Raw genomic sequence first — 22,543 nt, 5'->3', positions numbered from 1 at the left:
TACAGCGCACTCGCCAAAGCTGGTCTAAAAGCCTCAGGTTTACCTCCTGTCTCCACCACCTGCCCCTGGTCCTTCATGGTTTTCACTGTGCCAACCTCGGTTATTTATCCCTTAGAATGGTGGGGGCATGTGCAAGTGAAAAGTTGTGTTGGTGTGTTGGAACTAGCCCCAGTTTGGGAAAAAGCATGTATAATTCATGAACACACGGAGGCTCTGGCAGAAACACAATACCATTGCAGAGTCCAGACAGAAAGATTTGTTAATCTAGGCAGTCACTGTATGCAGAGGCCAAAACCCACACTGTGTTGTGTTAATAAGGTTAAGGGCCATGTTCAACTTTAGTGAAAAAAGAAAAAACAAAGAATTCAGGGAGAAAGCTGAAGCTGCCAGGACGTCCATTTACTTCCACCTTATTGGTCTCTTCTTTAGATGATAGGTGAAAGAAAGACGACCGGATCAGAGGTCTTCTCTGAACCATTTAAGACCATTCAAACTTAAGAAAATCCCTTTGAGCTTAATGGTCAACCACACCTCTACCACTTCTACAATAACATCCTCAGATCCACCCCTTCCTTTTAACATTCTGTGCATCTTTTACTCTTTTTTGGTCCTATTCAAACTCTTTTGGCCTCGGTCATAGTCAGACTGGAAGGGAATGCCAATTTCCTTCTCTTTCTGGCTGGTTGCATGTGAATGGCTGTTGTCTTGTTAAAGTAAAGCCAGTGGTGGGGGCTGTGAAGCACAGAGAGAGACCGGGCACAGAGAAGTGGGCCCCAATGAGCCAGGAGGGCAAGATGGCTTGTATTGGAGCTTTCACAACCCGATGCAGGCTCCAGCCCCATGCCAGCGCGTTCAGCAGCAGACCCAATTAAAGCTCACCCAGCTCTTTCTCTATCCCGGCCTATGTCTGTCTTTCCAACCACTGATTAGATTAGGCCAGCCTCAAAGACACAGGGTGCAGAAAGAGAAAAAAAATGACACTGAAGAACTAGAAAGATAGTTAAAGTGGATTACAAGAGCAGATGTGTACCATCAAAAAAACAAGAGCCACAATGGCCAACCAGAGACTAAGGTATCATGTGGAGAGAACAAAGACAGAGCAGTGCCTCCTCAGCTCTTCTTTTTTCAGTGGCTTATTAACAACCAGTGTCCCAATAAAAGGCAGCTTGGCTGTGTCTCCACCGACCGACAAGACTCTTTTTACCGCGCACTACCTCACTGTGTTCTCTGGCTCTTACAGAGACAAGGCACAGCCAAGTGGACATTATTTGAAAACTGAAGTCTTTCTTCTGGATTTATACCGGACTCCCTTTCATTCCTGCCTCGTTGTAATTAGTCTGTTTGTGCAGAATGTGGACCAGAATGGGAAACAGTTTGGCTGTTTGTTTTTATTCATGACTTCTCAGAACATCTCAGAGAATCTCTATGTTTTTATTCATGACTTCTCAGAACATAGAGAATCTCTTCAGGGGAGTTAGTGACAAAGAAGGCTGGTAACAGCCAAGTTTATTTCAGAGAAAACGCCCAAACAGACCTACTGTATGTGACCACCAAAAACACAGAGAGAATAAGACGACAATCCACCAGACAGTGAGAAAAATGATATTACTTCAGGGCTATTATTAAAATGTAATATTCTTATTCAGACTACATATTTTAAATGGATGTAATTTGGCTATGAAAACATATTTAAAACATAGTCATAATACCACTTTCTCCTTGAACTAGCACGTTGGGGTATCAGTACTGAGAAACACCAAATCAAAAGTGAGGGCTATTAGAATGCAGATTTCTTTTAAAACCTCAAATGTAGAAACTAGCAAATAGCTAAATAAAAATTGAGAGAAATAAAAAACCTGTGATGTCTGATCTTATACCCAGACTTTCTTAAATCCACTGATATACCACACAAGCAAACTAATATTTCACGTCAACTCTCTCACAACTCCCAAGTGGCGCATTATTCACAGGTGCAAACCATGATGACTTAGTTACCAGAGATTATTGGTGGCTTAGTAATTGTGGTGAGAGTGCCTGAAGGGGGGGTGCGCTGCGGCGTACTTACAAGATGCGTACAGCCTTGAGGCCTCTGAAGGCTCCCTCTGTGATGTGGCTGATGGAGTTGTGGCCCAGACGGAGAGTGTTCAGATCCCCTAACACAGCCAGGCTTCCTTCATCCAGACGAGTCAAGTTGTTGTACGACAGATTTCTGGAGAGAGCAGGGAGCAGAATATGAGACGGACAAAAAAAGGGGAAAAGAAAAAGTAAAATAAGAACAGATGCAGAGAAAACAGAGAAAAAAGGAAAGAGAGTTGGAAATGGAAAAGATGTAAAAATGTACAGTGTGTGGTCCTGAAAAGAGATGATGGGTTGGCAGAACACTGAAGCAGCTCAGAACATCAGCGTACGCTGCACCCTGCAGGCCTTGTTTTTTGTCTCTCTGGCCAGACCTTAGGTCTGCTTGACCAGTCATGTGTGCAGAAATTCTCCGTGCTGACCACCTTAACCTGATCTACGGGGAATGCAATAACAGGCTTCTCATAAAGACCGGTCTCTCGCTCGTATCAGCCAAAAGGTTTATCATAACTCTAGATAATAAAAGCATATAACCACTGCTTTAGTGCTGAGATGAGGTCATTCAGGGATAGCGCTGGGAAGCAATCTGTCATTCTTTATACCCAGGCTCAGGAAACACCATTGGCATAATCGTCATCTATCACTTGATTTCTTCTTACGGTTACACAAACACAGGTATTCCATGTTCCTGCAGTTAGCTACGCCTGGGATGAGCAAAGCATTTACATGAGCAAAACGACAGTCATGTCAACAGAACGAGAAAGAGTCCCCAAAAATAACTCCTCATTTACTAGACAAAGGGACTGAAGGAGATCCCTCGTTGTAATTGCCACAACACCACTGAAGGAGGATTACATGGCGGTTTTCCAAACCTTATGCTTCAGAACTTAGTACAAAAACTCTTGTCAAAGGACTTGAGTGCTGTTGAGCCAAGCTCTAATTATGGGATAAACAGGCTTATCCACAGAATAGCGTAGCATATTGAGTGTTAACACACAATGTTATTTAACCCAGGGGAAGGTAGACGAATGATATGGGTGGGGGTGGAGATGTGTGTTCTCAGGCTATAAGAAGAGGGAGGGAGATCTTCTGAAACATGATCTTAAAAAAAAATTACATGGCAAATTTCAAAACATCTGACATACTTTTTTAGGCTCAAGTGTATAATCCTATGTTAACAATTATCTTTGCAAGTACAGGATACTTAACCAAAGTAAGTAGGTTTTTTTTCCAGAGCATACGTGATGAATACAAAATGCTGGTACTTACAGTTCCCTGAGTTTCTGACAGAACTTCCATCCATCAGGATTGATGCGGGCTATGGTGTTGTTGCTGAGGAAAAGCTGCTGGAGGGAAGTCAGGCCGTACAAGGAGCCACTGTTCACCTCTGTAAGACTGTTGTAGTCCAGATGACTGCAGAGGGACAAAACAAGTGGGTAACAAGTTGGTATTTCTGAAGACACGTTAAAGTAGACTGCAGCAAACATGATCTACAGCAGTGTTTCCCAATCTTCCACAACACATACGTAGTTTACTATAGAACACAGTGCTCCACAAACAAACATGTCACAAAAGGTATGATTCATGACATTGTTTTCTACTTACAGGACTTTCATCTTTGCCAGGTCCCAGAAGGCCCCGTCGGTAAGCTTGTTGATGCTGTTTCTTTGCAGCTTCAGCACCTCAAGGCTGGACAGACCCTGGAATGTCAGACCCTCCACTTGGCGAATACGGTTCCTGTTCAGCTCACTGAATGAACAACACATATAAACACTGTGGTCATGGGAGAGAAGACTACACGACACTTTGTCACACCTTAAATGTTTAAATCAGGAAGCACTTCTGTCAACTTTTTTCCCTTTTCTTTCAGGCTGTGTTGCTTTCATTTCACTGTAAACCAGCATTCATCAGAGCTAAATCAAAACCAACGATTCCTGTGGGCTGCACGATTTAGTTGAAACAGATTGCCTTCAATGAACCCCTAGCTCAACATACATTCCACAGTGGTGTCCTTTCCACCTGTGGCAATTGGCCAGCAGTGTTCACCTGCAGACTTTGGCCTACAAATAATTATTTCAGACACAAACCCTCAATTAGAGGGAAGTACTAAAAGGAAGAGTGCTTTTAATTAAGCTGTACAGTGTGTTTTCTCCTACAGTCATTGTCTGAGATTAAATAAAACTGCACATGCAGAATAAATGTGTCTGTCTGAAGGCTTTAAAAGGCTCCAGGTGGGCAGGGGTAAACACACACACACCAGTTCTTTGTGTGTGTGTGTGTGATGTGCATCACCACTAGCCTGTGCAGATAGATACAGTGTCACCGGGGCCACCTGGCCAACAAAAGGCACCTGGGGAAAAACCGAAACCTCAATAAAGGGGGAGACTCCCCTTACATGGATCCCTTCACTCTCTAGAATGGAGGTGTTGATCTACGAATGGATCAACCTCACAACTACGCCAAAGGGAAGTTTGACTAAGATAATGGAGTGCAGCACCAGGTATGAACAAACCACTCACAGGATATAGAGGACAGCAATAAATCACCCACAATGCAGCTGGTATTTACCTACTCAGGCCACATCCATCAACGGTAGATATGGTATAGCTCACACTTCACAGCATCCAACATGTTTGACAAACAGAAAACACACAGACAAACTGCTCGTGGTAAAGTAAACTCTTTCGACTTCTGTAATGAACCCACAGCAGTAAAGCCTTTCAACAGCACACTAGAGATGGAACAAAATATTGATACACGGAAGTATCGAGATATTTTGTTCCACAATATTGTAGCAATATTTTACAGCACTGTATCAATTCTTTATTTACAATTAACATGCAAATATTCATGGCGTTGGTTTATTTTATTTTACTTTTATTTCTTCTCTAGCGATTAACAAATGTAGATCTCACCCTCTGTTTCAGGAATCTGATGTTAAGAACGTAACAGCATTGTTTATTTATGCTGACAGTTTTCTTATAATTAAAAAGTTTAAAAACCCCTCAATATATCAATGTGCCTATAGTATCGTGGTATATTGTAATATATCATACTGTGCCCCTGCATCGTGATTCGTATAAGAAGATTCTTGCCAATACACACCCCTACAGGACACACGTATTTACAGGTTATATTTGGGCTGATCTTGTACTCACAGCAGAGTCAGCCTTGGGAGCTGGAAGGCTCTCACAGGGACTTGGCTTATGCGGTTGCGGCTCAGTCTCAGGACCTGAAGAGTGGAGCCCAGGTTGTCCAGAGCCCCCGTCTCTAACACGCTGATCTTGTTGTTGCTCAGATACCTGAAAAAAAAAGAACAGCACATTAAGACACCAGCTAATTAGTTTAGTTTTACCAGAATTAAATTAATATTTTCTAACAATACATTTGTCGGTTCCCAAAGGGGGGTGTGTGCTCCGTCATTGCATAAGGGGGGCAGTACGCCACATTTACAGTATTTGACTTTTAACACTTTTTATTTGTGCCACCATGGAAAAAACAAGTGATTTGATTTTTTTTTCAGTAGGATGTCTGTTTTGGAATTTTCATTTCTGATGTGAACCTATGTACAGTTCCTGGGACAAGTGTCTGTAGTTCAAAATACTAAGCTGCAATATTTATGTTCAGGGTTTTTCACATAAAAACAAATGTAACTATTAACTAACTATTCTTAACTATTCTAGAACTAGTACCATGTATATATACTTACAGGTCTCTGATTTGAAGACCAGCAGGAAAACAGTACCCCCGCAGCTCGGTGATGTCATTGTTGCTGAGGTCCAGCGTTTCCACAGACACCAGTTCTCTGGTTCGTCTGCCGTCTATAATTCTGATCTTATTGTGATGTCTGAAAAAGAAAGGCGAACATTAAAGACATTTGAGTTGTTCATATTAGAATCCTCATCTCTGATCTTACATCGTGTTCCTGTGACATGTCCACTGTGTCAAATCATTATCCTGCACGATTTGAGTGACCTTTTCTAGGAGGGAATACTCCCTAAGCTTCATTAAGGCCACTCTAACACAGTACACAGTGTACTCAGTACACAGAATAAGTGGTCTCCACCTAACACGAAATGTCTTTTTTTTTTAAGAACTTCAAACAGAGTCTTGGTCTTCAAACAATTCCAAGGGCACCCGTCATTCTCTTTATTTATCTTTTGCTCTCCCTTCAACAATTTCTTATAAATGCTGTATCTCTCCATAGAAAGAGACATTTATAAATGAATTAATCTCTCCAACAACTGAACAAAAAAAAAATCTGTTTTTTTAAATTGCGTACAGGGAAGGTTTTGATTATAGTTAATTAAGTGTTTGACAAGTCCTACAGTAAACCACCTGTAAAGATCCATTTTGTTGATCGAGTGACTAATTGAAAGCAGTCATTGAATAAGAAATCATAAAATTTCTGCCTAGAGGTTTGGAATCATGTTCTCCGCTGACTTCAGTGTCTTCTTTTCACAGGGAAACCTGAATGACAACGGACTGAAACCCTCTGTATGTCTTCTTTTAAGAGTCGTTCACATAATTCACAGAGAACATATTAGTGTTCCATGGAAGGCAGCGACCAAAAGGCCACAGGAGACAACGTCTGGGGATTTATGACTTTGTCTTCAAATTAAAGGTTTGTGCTATAATTCTTACAGCTCTCTTTAGAAAAGTCTGTCTTGGAGGGTTTGAGTGTGAGCGTGTTAAGTGTGTGTGTGTGTTTGATCAGTCAAAACAAGGCCAAACTTAGCTCCCAGCAGATGGACACACACTTTCACGTGCACACTTGTGCACACACACCCACACACAGAACAGAGTCATTTATTTAACAGGGAGGAGGAGGAGGGGAGTCACACCACTGTGGCCCACCTGAATAAACAGTGGCAGAAAGGATGAGCCATGCAAGCACGCCTGCGCAAACACACACACACACACACACACAATCAACATGTGCACACAAAGCCCGAAGCAACAGACAGTGGCAACAGTGAGCACAAGCAGAGAAGGGAGGGCTAGGGTTAGTAGAGGAATTGGGGGAGGAGGCAAAAAAGGATGGAAGGGCAAAAGGGGTGAGGCAGGGTCAACAGCTGGTGACCTTAGCTGGGAAAAACAGATCAGTCTCAAACTGGTGGGAGAGGTTGACCTCTCTCACTTCTCTCACCCCCACTTCTTATTTTTCTTCTTTTAGCGCTCGGACTAAATTCCCTTCCCTTCTCCCGGCCGCCCACAGTCAGAGCCCAGCTGTGTGTGAGAGACTAAACCTAAAAAACCTTTGCACTCGCTCCGTTTCCACGTGTTCAATAATAGTGTATATTAATATTATTATATTATTGGTAAGCCTGACTTTCTTATTTTTGATGCCACTTATTTTCATATGTCACACACTATTTCACTGGCCATTAGCTTGTCTTGAGCCTAGCTTCTTTTTGGATGTTTGCACTGGCGGAGTGTCACACGTTACTAACTCCAATCTCTTGTTGGTGACTGTTTGTTGGTGATCAGGAGTCAGATGATCCACTGGGACAAATGAATTCTATCCCAAAGCTGTTTAAAGAGCTCCTTTGATGTTAACTGGAGAGGTGAGCGACACAATGGAAAAGTCTGTGCTGCTCTGCCGACAGTGCGTTCTCCAAACTTTTTTGGCTTCTAATTTGCCGTACTGCTGTGGCATTTTGGAAGTCTTTGTCATCAACTCGCTTGCCAAGCGTGCTTGAAGGTCTGTTGGAGTTTGGCTTATGGACTTTGGAGTGTCAGATTCTGCAGTGTTTACATCAAAGAGAACAAAAAGGACTTTTGTTTTAGGTAATATCTGAAAACCTAGGAATTTATCACAAAAAACTGTGAGTGGTATTAATTTGAAACAATGAAAATCGAGACCAAGTGAGGGCTAATACACACAATGAAGTATTAATTTGAAACAATGAAAATCGAGCATTGCCTATGAGCAGAGTCTAGTTTTAATCAGCACTCTTTTTTTTCTGTTTGTTGGATGTGATAATTTTCATCTTTGTATCAGTGAAAACACTTGTTTTTATTCACTAGATAACTTCAACTCTTACACCTAGTTTTTAAAAGGTTCACGTTATTAAACAGTAATAACCTTTACGCTGTCACAGCTGTGTTTATTTTGGCTTTGACTGCAGCTCTTGTGACATTGTAAATTCTTTGGGCCACAGGGCAGAGCACACAACACTGAAAACTGTTGATCACTGTTTTAAGGTTAAAACTACACAATTACACCCGACTGACTGCAGGAAGTGACACACCCCAGGGTTTCTAGAGTGCGATAAACAGCCTTTCAAAGTAATGGGGCTGTTCAGATGTTGTCCAAAACAACTAAAACAAATAGTATTGTTGCACTGTTTGTGTGGTGCCACTTGCTAATGAAGAGATTCATTCAGGAAATAACCTAACTGGACCTGTGACCTGTCTAGACAGATCATGATGGTTTGTTTGATCTGTTGCTTTTCGCTCCCTGGTACTTTGTTTGCCGCTACACTAAACAAATACATGATTGCCTCAATATTCTGAAAGTTTAGTGTGACCCTAGAAATAGTTGGGTTCCAAAAATGTGTAAAAAAAAAATCTACTCATGCTAATCAGGTGGTTATTTTCCTGAGGCGGTGTAGCTGTCAGCTTGACAGTGGAAGCTGCATGTCATGAACTTTCTACCTTTCAGAAAGTCAATCGCCACATGGGGGAAACGGGGGTGGGGAGAGTTGTATGTTTCTGTGTGCGTGTGCGTGTTCGTGTGGTTAGCTGCCACATCCCACAAACGAGTAGTCAAACAACATTCCAGACCATTTCCAAGTCTTAGCACTGCTCTGCATTTAGTAAGACTGCTTCTATCAAATCAACAGTATTACCTGTGCTAGAACCGTTTACAATAGTGTATTTTAGGCCAGAATGGGCAATTGTTTGAGAGTTATACATATTTCTAGGTGAAGGTCAAAGAACCTGGTAGATATGGGCCTGTAGACTGTCCACTTTGAGAATGACTTTCAAAATAACCAAAAACGTAACCCATCTCTTGCATTGCTGTTTCTGCGTTACTTCCCTACTGACTTCTTCTTTCAGTATTCCTCTTTCACATGGTGATGTCAACCTCATCAGGCATATTACACATCTTCTATTCCTTCTGCCCTGCCTTCAACCCTCATTTACTCACCCTTTTCCCCAGCTCAGTGTGACCCGTTTTACTGTAAGCCATATGACTGACAGCTGCAGCTGTGAGTGCTTCGGCAAGCCTTCACTTCAGCTGCATGGCTTTGTAGTGATTCGACACTCCCTCCCTCCAGCTTCCAGTCCTATCATGCTGGCTGGCCTTTCCCCCTAGCAACAGGCTACAAGTCGGGCCAAAAAAAGACACCCCAATTATTTGGAGGGGCTGCAACTTGGCACTGTTTGTGGAAGTAAAGGTTAACTTGCTTCAGTGTGTTCCCTATTAAACATAAAGTGTGTAGGAGTTTGTGCCGAACCCAACAGACTGATTGGAATCTATTGACGCATCCAACTAATTCAAACCTTTTGGGTGGAATCTCTCTCGCGGGCAGCTGTCAGAGTTGCTAACTCAAATTTCCTCTCTTGCTATCTGCTTGAAGAAAAAAAACACTCTGACCACATTGCTGCATCACGATCAGTTCTGAGAAGCAGCCAGATTACACAGAGGGAGAGTCAAAGGTATGACTCCCACGGAGCTGACCACTGAAAATGATATGACAACGATCAGCAATATGAACGGCAGCTGCATCCTTTTCTAACAGGAAGTTTGCTGGGTTGCCAGAGAGGTGTTGAAAAATTACACAATACCCTTTCTCATTAAAGTGTGAGGGATACAAGACTCTGGTAGAACCAGAGGTACAAAACTGTAGCAGTCTTCCCGAAAGATAATATGGGTTGGAACACCCAACAGTGCTTTGGCAAGTGAGTGTTAATTAGGCTCCAGTAACCTTAGCTTTATCAGTGATATGGTTTGATCAGTTACTGCAAAATTTCGTATCAGTTTCAGGCATTTCTTTTTCATCTAAACGCCTATTTATGTCAGCCTGTTGTACTGTATTTGATTTGCAGCAAATTCTTTCATATTTTGTATTTTATATATAGTAATGGAACACTGAGAAAGATTTTAAATATGGAGATTACCAACCAACTCTGTCTCGAGTACAGAAGAATCAGTAGCTTAGTTGTCACAATCCTGTTGAGTTATATTCTACTTTTATCAGTCAAATTGTCATAAGCACTGTCTGCTTCAGCTAAATTTAAATGTTTAATCATTAAACCATTCTTTCCACACAAACTCTGCATTTACTTCAGGTGAAGTCATGTCACCATTTTTTTGCCAATGTGATTCCTTAAACTTAAAATAAAAAAAAATGAGGCTGCTGACAGAGTAAGCTCATGTTTGTGACATGCACAAGCGTGCACATGCCCTTCCCAAATAGGGCAGTAAATCCCCAGTGAGATGCCATTGCAGGCAGTCCCCACAGGCACCGTTTCACAACTAGGAGCGGAACTATGGAACTATATACAAGCCGACATTCTGAACAGCCAGTACTGCTCACTGTGGACGAGGCCGCGCGGGCCAGCTAATATGACTAGTCAGTTACCCAACCACCTACTAATCCATCCTGACAGAGCTCCACATTTGCACCAAGAAAGCTCAAGTGCAGTAAGGATTTTGGAAGTATGCAGCTTTACATAATGAATTCACATTCATTGCGGACCTTGCATGAATGTTGTCTTACTTTAGAGATGTACATTGTCAACAGATGCCAAAAGACTATTTCAAGAGCATGTCAAAGTAGCCACTGACCTAAGAATATGACAACAGAGGGCCAGATTAATCCAGTGCTATGTTAAGCATTATATGGTGATACTCACAGGTAGAGCAATGCAATCGTGGAAGCGGCCTGTCCTAAATCGGGTATGGAGGTCAGGTCATTGTGGTCCAGCCGCCTGAAGGTGACAAATACACAGATGAGGGGTTAAACTAAAATGCACTTTATGGTTATCTGAGATGCAATAAAGTTTACCCAGTAATCATATAAACACTTCCAGTGAGTCATTCCCTGCTCCCACTTCATGATTTTCCCACTTAACTAACTTCAGTTAAAAAGAAAATGGACACAGAGGGTAAACCCAACATAAGAGCAATAGCATGTTAATAAACTGGACTACACTTTACAACAACAAAATCTATCTGGTTCAGTATGTAAAACTATATATGCTATTTGTTCTTACATGTGGTCATTCCACCCTGCTCCAATCACAGTGAGACAAGCTCAATCAAAGCATTGGTTAATCAAAGGATGTTAAAACAATTTGTCACGTGTGCCACAAAGCAAACAGAAAGTCATCCGTTTAAAAACCAAAATAGCACAGGAGTAAAACAGATGTCGTTGAGTGTGTGACTGGCCGGCCGGTCTGCCAAAGATGTCACCAGGGTGTGTATCACAGGTTAGGTTGTGCATGTGTGTGTGTCATGTGCGCTGGTGCTGAGTGACACGGAGCCTGGCCCTCTCCTCACCATATAAAATATTTACAAGGCCAGCATTGGCCACAGTATCAGGTGATGGAGGGGAGGCTTAATATAGAAAACCACCACTTTATTCTCAATTGGACCTAGTTCAAAAAAACACACACAGAAGACCAGGGTGGCAACACTGGACATTTATCTGAACTATTTTATATGAGCGTTCTTTGATTGATTTGATTTCAAAATCCAGTACAGTTTCAAATAAAAAAAGAAATTAAAGAATAAAGTTGTATCTTTTCCAAATCAGCATTTTTAAGTCAGTATAATGATAATTAAAGAAAAATTGTGTTTCAACTTTTTTAATGTTCTATAACCTGGAATGGGTATTTTCCAAAAATGATTACTTACAGTTCTTTCAAGTTGGGCAGGTTTGCGAAAGCTTCCACAGTGATGGTAGTCAACTTGTTGTGGCCAAGATTTCTGAGAAAAGAAAACCACATAACTGGTCAAATCAAAGTCTGTTGTCAGAGAGCAGTTAAACAAATAAAACTAAAATCAACATGGCTGTAATTTGTTCAGATTATTCTATGTACTACTGTAATCGTTTTTCTTTATAGCAGCTCATGTTAGCAGTCTGATCAATGCCAACAATTATTTCTCCCATTTGACAAACAGTCTCATCTGTCGGCATTAAGTAGAGTATGCCTGAAAAACACTGCAGTACATCAATTTAGTCGGCCTTGGCGGAGGCTTGGATCGATACTATTGATACAGAGTGTATCTCTCTCCTGGCTCACTTTCCAAACATTACCCACAGGCCATTCATCTACAGCAATCAATTTGCACTTCAGGGCTAACAGCACACTTAATAGCTGGCACTTGACTCATACAGAGGTTTATAAGAAAGTGATTTTCCCAGTGATAAAGCATCACTACTGTCAGAACCATGTGTGTGTGTTTTTGTGCGTATCTGATACACATCAGCATTTGAGACTTGTGCTTCCCACGTTTTACAAATCAAATTCGTTTCTCACATAAACAAGCATCTCTGTCTCTTGTGCACGCACACACACACCTATTGCCTGGCTGGCACGCAGCCTGCCAGTTGGCCACAGTAAGAGCAGTGTTTGTGTGGCAGGGTGAGCTTCGGTGAAACAAAGGGAGCCCACAGCTCTCACCAGACCGCCCTCCCCAACCCACTGCCCCACCGACCAGACGTGAAACGGCCCAGGAATTTTTCACAGGCCTGCCGAGGGAAGGCTACTTGTTCCCAGACACTGGGAACACTTTTACCTGATGCAACACATTCCTCATCATCTTATACTAATGTGGTCATAACAGACCAAGGCAGAAGGGAAAAATAGCAGAAAGGTGGACAAAGAGCCTCATAAGATGCAAAAAAATATTACCTGTTGAGCTAAAAGCCATTACATTTGAGGAAATGCTTAAGTATGAGCTTTGTATAAATGTGTGTTTATTGAAATTACTTTTTGAATTAACATTTTCATTTTTTTTTTTAGGAACTATGAATATAAAGGGGCAGTGATCGGACTCTTGCCTGCCACGCAGTATGTCTGGGTATGGGTTTAAATCCACCAATTACTATACAGACTACTATGGTGTGGACTTCAGATCCAGGTAAAAACTAAGTAAAAATGTTTTACTGCTCACACGTATGGTGTCTTTGTGTTCATGTTTTTTCTTATTATTAGCGATCTAGTTAGAACATTATTATTATTTTCAGCTCAAGGAGAATATGGAGTATAAGGCACAACCAGTACGGCTTATTAGAGTGTGATGAGTTTATCAAGTCGTGCATATTCAGTACTTCGTAGATAGTAATAGTAATGAGCAGGTTAGCCAATAACTTTAAAGTCATATCCTTCCATCACATTGTGCACATTGAAGTTTTTAATACTCTTTATGCCTGTCAATCTCAATATTCTTCTTACTTGACGATTTCCCTTTCTTGTCTTTAGTGCTTGATTGCAGATAATGACAGGTTCCTGTCTCAGTTATTTTCCTCTGCTTGTGTGTGTGTGAGACAAGATAATAGCAGAGCATGCGTCTGCCCTCCAGGCACAAGCCTGACAGGGAGGCATGCATGTGTGTGTCTGTGTTATGATCGTTTACTGACGCACCTACCATTGTGGCGTAGATCGCTAAATTGTCCCCTGCCAAAAAGGCAATTACCTCATTATAGGGCAGTTAAAACAATATCTCACAGGTTTTCTATGGGCTGCATTACACACACCTTTCTAATTAAACTTCTGTTGGCACTGTTCTTGGACAGAGGTTTTTATTACTGAATTAAAGGAAAATAAAGTTTTATTTAGAAGCATTTGCCTTCAAAGCATTTTTTAGTGTTTGCAGGTGGAGGAAATTGGCTGTAGAGGCATTAAAGTTTTTGCCAAAAAAGGCAGGTTTGAGGGACAAATATGCTGGTGCTTAAGGTATAGCATCAAACAAAACCAGCCCTTTGTGTGTGTGCACAAGGCTCCTTCACAGTCACCAACTGTGTTTACATAACTTTCTCTCCATCTCATATGGCCAGATTGATTCTCTTTCCTATCTGATGAGATAACTTTCACAGTGCTTTAACACCTACTGTATGAGATGTTCTGGTGATAACACCAGTGTGCTCACAACCTTTCGTTCCATCCCCCCATGTTCAGTCTTGTGAAAGGGAGGGAAACCTTGCTATGCGTGGTTAATACCTTCCAAAAAATTACCTTACCATTAGGCTTTTTCTGGAAGAATTTGTGATGAGGTATTTGTGGAGTTGATCCACACATGTAGAAGTCATTACAGTTTTAAGTTTATATTCATAAACACTAAAAAATACCCTAGACAAAATTAAAAATGTATGTGTTGATTGTTTATTCCAAACTACAGAAATCATCATCCTGTCTGTGTTGGGGTCAATTACTGGGCATCTGTAGAAGCAAAGGTCACCATAACATTTTTTAAGACTGTCTTACACCAAACAAGAGGGCACAGGACTTACCATAAACAGAGACCATGACAAATTAAAGGAAAACAGCTTTCTGTTTATAACAAAGCAGAATTTAAAAATGAAAAATGTCAGCAATGCAAAATTATACTTTAGTTATTGCCAAAAAGTCAACATGGGATTTGTTATGAAACAACTCATAACACCCTTATACAAAATAATTGATGGATTTTACATCATTGAAATTGGCATTTAGTACAAACTTTTTTTTTACTTTTAAACCAAAAGACTGATGTCTCTTGGTGATGATATATCATTGTCATTAATTTTATTTTTATATGCCAAGCAAAAAATAAAAAATAAACAGTCGGATCTAGTGATAATATTGCAATTGTTCATGAGAAAATAGCTTTATTCTTCAGCCTACTTGGAAAACAAGTCTATAAAAGGCCAAAAGATAAAACCAAAAACTAGTCTGCCTGTCTAAGTATAAGCAGGGAACTAAAAGGCTTGGTGCCTGCAGAGGACCGTCATGGTTGGACATGACAGATAAAGCTTGTAAAGAGGGGTTAAAAAAATATTTCAGTTATTGGTGCTGGGAGAGAAGAGGAAAAACTGGGAAAGCAGAAGTGATATCATCATAGCCTATGACATTGAGCTTGTACTATAGTCTCTGAAGGGAGTAAAAGATACTGAGGGGAGAGATAGATCATCATTATCATTACCACTGCCATCATCGATGAACGCAGTGTGATGTGATATTAGTGATGGGCCTCCTGCGGCGCAGCCAGGAGACCTTTTAATGTGGTTGATTTCAGAGCATCATAAAACTGGTTAAATAATAACCTGTGACAGAAAAGAGTGTGCATGTGTGCACACACACACACTCTTCTTCTCCCTGTCATTAAAGAGCAGTTTATAGCTGGAGAACTGCAGCTAGAGAGTACACAAGGCCAACACCAAGTGCAGCAAACCATTTTCAAGCAGCCATCAATCAGGGCAAGTTAAATTTCTGTGAAAAATTCATGTCAGGCAAGGTGACACCACAAGGATAGCTCCACACTGAAAGGTCAGTTTCCCAGTGTCGTACATTGTGTCTCCCTTTGATATAATTAAAGAGTAGTTACATTCCGGTTTCCACCTGTTCTGAGCTCCACCTAAACTAAAACTAAATCATGCTGTTGATCCAGGTGATCCAGGGCCTGAGAATGAGGCTCTGATGCCAATGACCAGATTTGACGCAGCTACTGTCAACACATACTGAGTAGAAAAAAAATCCCAAATGTAACATTGGCTTTTATGTTTTGTTTTTCCTCATTTTACTCTTTTTGAGTGCGAATATGTCTGCTAACAGTGAACCTCTTATGTAAGTAATAAGTGTGATCACAAGTGTCAGTGCTGTTTTAAATCTGCTGAATAACATCTAGTAGGTGCTTTGTTGCAATGAAATTAAATGTTTACCACTGTTAATATGCTTTACAGTTTAGAATTTCTCTGAAAAACACAAAAGTTCAAAAATAATAAATCTGATGATAGAAATGACACCTTAAACTTTAGTCCGGGACATCTAAGGGATGAGAAAAACTTTAGTGTAAGATCAAAGAAATGGAGCAGTAAAGGGAAAGGGGGGGGCAGATTTCACCATTTGCATTACAGATTCCCACCCCTCCTCTCACACTGGAGCACAAAACAACAAAGGAGCTGCTCCAGCCCTTGAAATCACTCTGGCTGGGAGCGTGACTGACTTTCTGAAGTTTTTCAAGGCAGGAAGGCAGCCCACATCTTGGGGCCATGTGCGCTGCAGATCTCTATACAGAGGGTCTAAAACTAAGGCAGGAGATGAGGCTGAGCACACTCAAAACAAACAGGGAGACGGTTGGGGAAAGGGGTCTACGATAGCCCTGGAGCCCAACGCACAAACTAATGGCCAAATTTTTGCAACACCAGCCGGCACACTCCAGACAAGAGTCACAAAGATACTAGTGCTCAACACAAAGGCTTTACTGTGGAGTATATGTGAAAACGCTGTGCACACACACAGGATCACACATGTGCATGAAACACTGGATTCCAGTAAGACAACGTTGTAATTTGTTAGAAATGGCGCCAGACTCTTCATTAGGCCGAAAATGAACTTTGCGTCCACAGTTAATCTGAAAAAGTAACATAAACACTGTATGTCTGTTAGTTGGGCTGTTGTTTGAGCGTTGTGCCAACATCTGACCTCATGGTCTCAGCTTCAAAGTGCAGAAAAGACAAAAACCTAAAATGTCCTGCTGTTTATTTCTTTTACAGGGAAATATTTACCCTTAAAGTGTCTAAATTGTTAAGAGTATTGTGTTTCTAAATCCGACAATTTGTATCATTGAAGTATCAGAGGATATCAGAGGATGACAACGTATATAGCAGTGTTCTCAAAATTTCAAATATATATATATATATATATATATACATATATATATATATGTATGTATATATGTATGTATATATATATGTATATATATCTCGAAAGCCTTTTCTTTTTTAGAGAGACATTGCTTCACTAGCTTAGTACTTTTCACTCTGTCCAAGTCACGCTTTTTTTCTCTAACATCTTCTCCAGATTTCCAAACTCTTACCAGATGTAGAGAATTCACAGATGATTCATCGATCAAGCCCAGTTCGTAGACACTGACTTTAGGAAAGAGAAAAAGGAGGAAAAAAAACTTGGCACTCTCACATATCTTCACAAAAGGAACATCCATTCCACTGACTGGATTCCTGCAGGATGACTTGTGGCAGCAGCTGTTTGATTGTCATCATATTCACTGTGAGGCCTCAGAGTGTATCTATTAATGCAACAGAAAGTTAGCCCTCAAAATTGATGTTTCTTTTTTAATTAATTGTATATGACTTGCTAAATTGCTACTACAAAGTACAACACAGTAGTGAGGTATACCAAAAGGAAACAAGCAGCTGATTAAAGTTAATCAAAACCTGTTAAAACGTGATTTTATACGCCTTCCAGTTTAAAGAGTTGTGACTTGTAAAATATCCGTCAGGAACATGCAATTTACAAGGACAGAGAAACAGTGACAATAAACAAACTTGGTTAAAACACTACCAATACCACAAGATTACAAGGCTCCGTAGTGAGAAATGTCCTGGAAACCACAAGGGGTTCAACCCTGCTGAGTGCTGCTGCTGCTGTTGTATTGCAGTCATAGGGAATCTTTTTTAAGGATATTGCTGTATTAAGTAAATATATATATATATATAGCAACAAGTGCCCTTTGATTCTATCATAAACAACGACATAAAGCACATAGCTGGATTCTCACAAGCAACACAACCATCTAATCCTCTAATTTAAATGAAGCCACAGCAGATGACCAACCATGAATTTGACAACACTTGCACACAACATTATTCAGTTGCCTCAGGCCAGGTGATCTGCATCCCCATCCTGTCCTGACCAGTTCACAACCAGCCAGCTAAGCTCTGAGCCCCTGTCAGAAAACCACCAACACAAACCCATTTCCTGTGGGCAGAAGCCAAAACCAACTGTTGGGGGTAGTGTTTACCAATAATGATCCACCGCGAGGTTTACAGCTATGGCTTGGGATTGACTCACAGCAGAAGTTTTTGTGTAGACCATACATTATGGCCAGCACATTAGGAAACTTTGGGAAACCACTAGGGAAATGCTAGGTTACGAGGCGATCAATCAACATCAGGCTTCCATTTGACTATCCCCACAGCTTCTGCAAGTAGGCCATCATCCTGGAGACAGACTCTACTTTGACACATGAAAAAGACTAATTCTATTAAAAAAAAACAGCGGCCTTCTCTAAGAGTAAAAGAACATCAGATAGGAGTTCACACTCAAACATGACAAACATTTGGGGCACAAACGGCGCCATGTGTCTGCTTTATCTCCAGCCACAGCAATCGCAGCATAAATCAGTAATGCTTGTGCTTTTATATAATTGCAAAACCCCATTATACCAGTGCCACTGTGGCCAATAGTGCTTTTTATACACATTACAGTGGCTGCAAATAAGATAAGGCACCACTCCCATAAGGCAATATTGTGACTATGTGAGAGCAAACTTGCTTTGAATGTCATCAGGGCACTCATCAATCAGAAACAATGGCGAAACATCCGAGGCTGGTGGTCAGTTTTTTTAATACATTATAAGCACTAATATGAAACAGCACAGGAAGTGACATGATTTTTGGGACTTTATATTATCCTTTCAACCCAACACATTAGGTCGGTGTGAGCCATTTTACCCATAACTGAGTCAGGTTTAGTGCAAGATGAATGTCCTTCCTACAGAATATTAGTCCAAATGGTGAATCCTTAGCTTTACCTTTGCCACATCTTCAATACTTCCCTTCACCATGTGGCTTTTCAACTCTGTTTGCCCTGCACGGATATTCCAGTGTCACAATTACTCTGATTCTCACCAAAGCCGAATTTAAACAGGGGACCGAATTTAAACATCATCGCAAGAGTCGAGTATTTTGACAAGTGGGAGTACACTTTCTTCCTTAACCAGAAGCTACAGGACACTTTGTGATGGATAAGTTTCAAAAACTACCCTCTAGCTATGAATTTTCTCAGGATAGAAATAACAAAAACAACACAGTTTTGAACCAAAGCTTTGCATTTAAAATTTAGTACAGCATTTAACAATATATTTTTAATATATTTTCTTCAATTGACTGTGTATTTTACTTAGTGGTTGGTAAAAAATTGTCAGCAATGGGCTGTATCTTTGTTAAACACACCATATGTGTCCCACATGCGCACAGGTATGACTGAATGACTTCAATTGGCAACTACAATCAAATATGTATTAGTTAATTATATTAAACTCTACAGTTGTTTCAGATATTTGACATTTTCTCCCAAACCTTGCATCATTAGTTTGGAGACTTGTAAACTGTCCTGGGTGTTTTGCATTCAATGAACACACATTATTCTCTCTTCCCTATCACCACCAGTGCTGCTGTTGCTGCTGCTCCTTCCCTGGGGTAAATATAACAGAGACAGTTGACTCCACACTGATTTCACTTGGCTCAGATTCCTGGAGGTGTAGGTGGCCAAACACTTTAAATTCAAATGCTGACACTCTAAGTCAGCGTTGCCTTAATAATAGTTATAACTTTTTTTTGTTCAAAAAGAACATCTTTGCACTAGGAGTTTCAAGCACACAAGCACCACCACATATTCATAATTATTGCTGTGTCCACAAGTGGACAAGTGTTACCACAAGTGACAGAAAAAGTATCACAATGGGCCACATGTGAAAATGCCTTTTGGGTTCACAGTAATCATCTACTGATTTGGCTTGTTTCCAGACCTCCGAGGGAATGGAAGCAGGTTCCTTTTGATTTAGCAGCCTGTATAATGTGACTATCTCAAGTGGTGTGGAAATATGCAACTAAGGTGTTTCAAAAGATAATTCAAAGCCATAAAGCCATTCCCTTTGAAAACAACAAGATTGCGGTTCCTTAAATCTCAACCGATAAGGTTAGGTTAGGCAAAGATAAAAGAAGTAGGTCTGTAGAGAAGCAGATAGAACTCATGCAAGATCCTATTGCTACACAAACCAAAAGCTTTGGAGCAGCTGTCTCAGCTGGGACAGCCGTCCCCACAATAGTTGTCAGCCCTCCAAATGGATAATAAAAGCACAGTGTGTCTGTGTATGTGTATTTCTATGCATAGTATGAAAAAAAGGAGTTGGAAGTGTGGAATCTGGAAGCAAGCAAGTCATTTGCCTACATTCCCAGCTTTACACATAAAAGCTGATACCTTAACGTTAGGGGTGTGTTTTGGCAAGAATCTGCTATTACGATACGTATCACAATACAGGGGCTAAAATACGATATATTGCAATATACTGCGATAATATAGGCATGAGAATGAATTTTTCTAAGCAACCGAATTGTAGAAAAACTGTCAGCGCAATAAAAACACAATGCTCTTAACATCAGATTACTAAAATTGGAACAGAGGGATTTAGAGAACGAATACAACCAAAATAAAATGATCCAACAGCATGAATATTTGCATGTTAATGGTTCATTTAAAAAAATGATACAGTGCTGTAGATTATCAATACAGTATCATGAAAGGAAATATCATATTGATATTTTCTTACACCCTTACAATAGACTGTGTGCTTTCACTGGGCACAGTGTGTGCAATGTGGCTGCAGCGGAGGAAAAACTGAGAGCAAACACAGGACTGTTGTTTGTTCATCAGTTGTTTAATTTGGATCATTTAGTAGGATTTATTACTCTGTATTAAGATATATTCCAAACTGAGTCATTTTCTAAATGAAGACAAAGTTTAAATGCCAGCCTGACATAAACTGTTTATTTCAAAATTATTTTCCATACTCCCAACTGAGCAAAAATGTGAAACGTGAATGAAGCAGAGGTTTATGTGTTCATGTGTTTGTCTGTGTGTACTGTATCAACTAACATCACATGGGCTTATAGGTCATTATTTCTAGTAACAAACAAAACGATACAATAAAGTGCAACATAGTGAATTTCGTGCACACTTAAAAAAACTATTTTTTGCAGTAAGCACTGAAGGAAGATGTTCATATGTCTGAGACTGTTAAGAGACTGTTGGAACCAATTATTTTGTGATAAGTATGAAGGTTGCATAAATAATGAGTCTGGTTCAATTATTAAAATGAATATATGATGGGACTTTGTGAATCCGTGACCTCATGCAAAGGTGATTTAAGTTACTGCCTTTGTCATTCATCTTTGGAATATGCCAAAAAAACAAGTTTGCTTTCTCATCAGCATATAGGCACATGCAGTCATCCACAATTTCCACCATTTTTTTAAACAGCAGTTTAGTCAGCTTTTAAGTCATGTGATCTTGTGATAAATCTTGCACTTTTTGTCATTCCTAGTGTGGGGTTTATCAAGTTTAATCTAATCTACATATGCACATTTTATTGGTTCATTTTCCATCCATAACCTTCTCTCCCGGGGGTATAATCAGCTTGTACACAACATTTAAAGATTTGTTTACAAAGCATTCATTGCTCATGAAAAACACTTTTTACTCCAAGTCATTGACCTATTAACCTATACCTTGTGACCCACTTTTCGATTTTCGTTTGGTTGTTTCCAATTTCATGGTGTGTGTTTTAGAGTTTTCGTTGATTTTGTCCTCGGTTTATGTGCTAACAATGAATGAGAATACGGAATCCCTGTGTAATTCGCAATAATACTAAATCACAATAATAGTGACTAATTTTCCAGAATTCGTCACCTGATGTGGCAATAAATACAAATGAAATCATTAACATCTGAATCTTGTCCATTCGTGATCCATCTCAGTTTTCCAGTACTCCTTTTAACTTTGTGGTTAAAAATAAAGAATTATATAAATAAATTAAAGTTTTAAAAAGTTCTCTGCACTTATCTGTTCTTTACAATTCTATCACCCCACATCCGGTTATGGTCATAGGTCAATAAATAGGCTCGGAGGGCACCACCGACTCACTCAGCGCTTTACTTACAAGGAAACAGTCCGGGCAGGCAGGTCCGGAGGCGTCGCTGTCAGCTCGAGGCCGCTACAGTCCACCGAGTCCCCAATACAGGTACAGTTTTGGGCGCACGGCAGCTCCGAAGCTAATGTATCGTGTCCACTCAAAAGTTCTACTGTCAGAATTAAATAAAAAACGAGATAAGAAACGTATCCAAGTCGTCCCAGGGACGCCGCCATTTTGTATCCAGCTTCTGCGCTACAGGCAGCGCGGACACGGAGCTCCCTTCTCCTCGCTCCCACCAATGCTGGGATATCAACGACCCGTTTTAGAGACTGTGTGACTCTTCAGGAAAGCACGTAAGGACTTGTAAAAAACATGATCACAGACGCTAACCTGAAATGTTTCCCATCCCAATCAGTCATTTAAGAAAGTCATCTCCAAACACGGGGCGACTTTCTCCTCCGGTGTCCGATACAGGGAATAGTAGAATGAAATCACAGCCCGCTTCCCTAGAATTAACTTTATGTCGCTCAAAACATA

The 22,543-nt window shown here is 40.4% G+C and overlaps 1 protein-coding gene across 1 annotated transcript in view; it reads right to left on the bottom strand.

Moving 5' to 3' along the window:
• lrig1 (leucine-rich repeats and immunoglobulin-like domains 1) overlaps window positions 1-22,239 on the bottom strand; it is a 34,104-nt gene extending 11,865 nt beyond the window's left edge. The window contains exons 1-8 of the mRNA XM_008320350.3: window positions 22,034-22,239; window positions 11,948-12,019; window positions 10,945-11,019; window positions 5,786-5,923; window positions 5,235-5,378; window positions 3,682-3,825; window positions 3,346-3,489; window positions 2,066-2,209 (exon numbers count right to left, since the gene is read on the bottom strand). Of these exons, the coding sequence (XP_008318572.1) occupies window positions 2,066-2,209; window positions 3,346-3,489; window positions 3,682-3,825; window positions 5,235-5,378; window positions 5,786-5,923; window positions 10,945-11,019; window positions 11,948-12,019; window positions 22,034-22,239 (1,067 nt within the window). The remainder of the gene's footprint in view (window positions 1-2,065; window positions 2,210-3,345; window positions 3,490-3,681; window positions 3,826-5,234; window positions 5,379-5,785; window positions 5,924-10,944; window positions 11,020-11,947; window positions 12,020-22,033) is intronic.
• Window positions 22,240-22,543: the final 304 nt, after the last annotated feature.

The sequence above is a fragment of the Cynoglossus semilaevis genome, chromosome 11 (genome assembly GCF_000523025.1).
Source record: "Cynoglossus semilaevis isolate Cse_v1.0 chromosome 11, Cse_v1.0, whole genome shotgun sequence".
Lineage (NCBI taxonomy): Eukaryota > Metazoa > Chordata > Actinopteri > Pleuronectiformes > Cynoglossidae > Cynoglossus > Cynoglossus semilaevis.
This window is presented reverse-complemented; position numbering and strand designations above follow the sequence as displayed.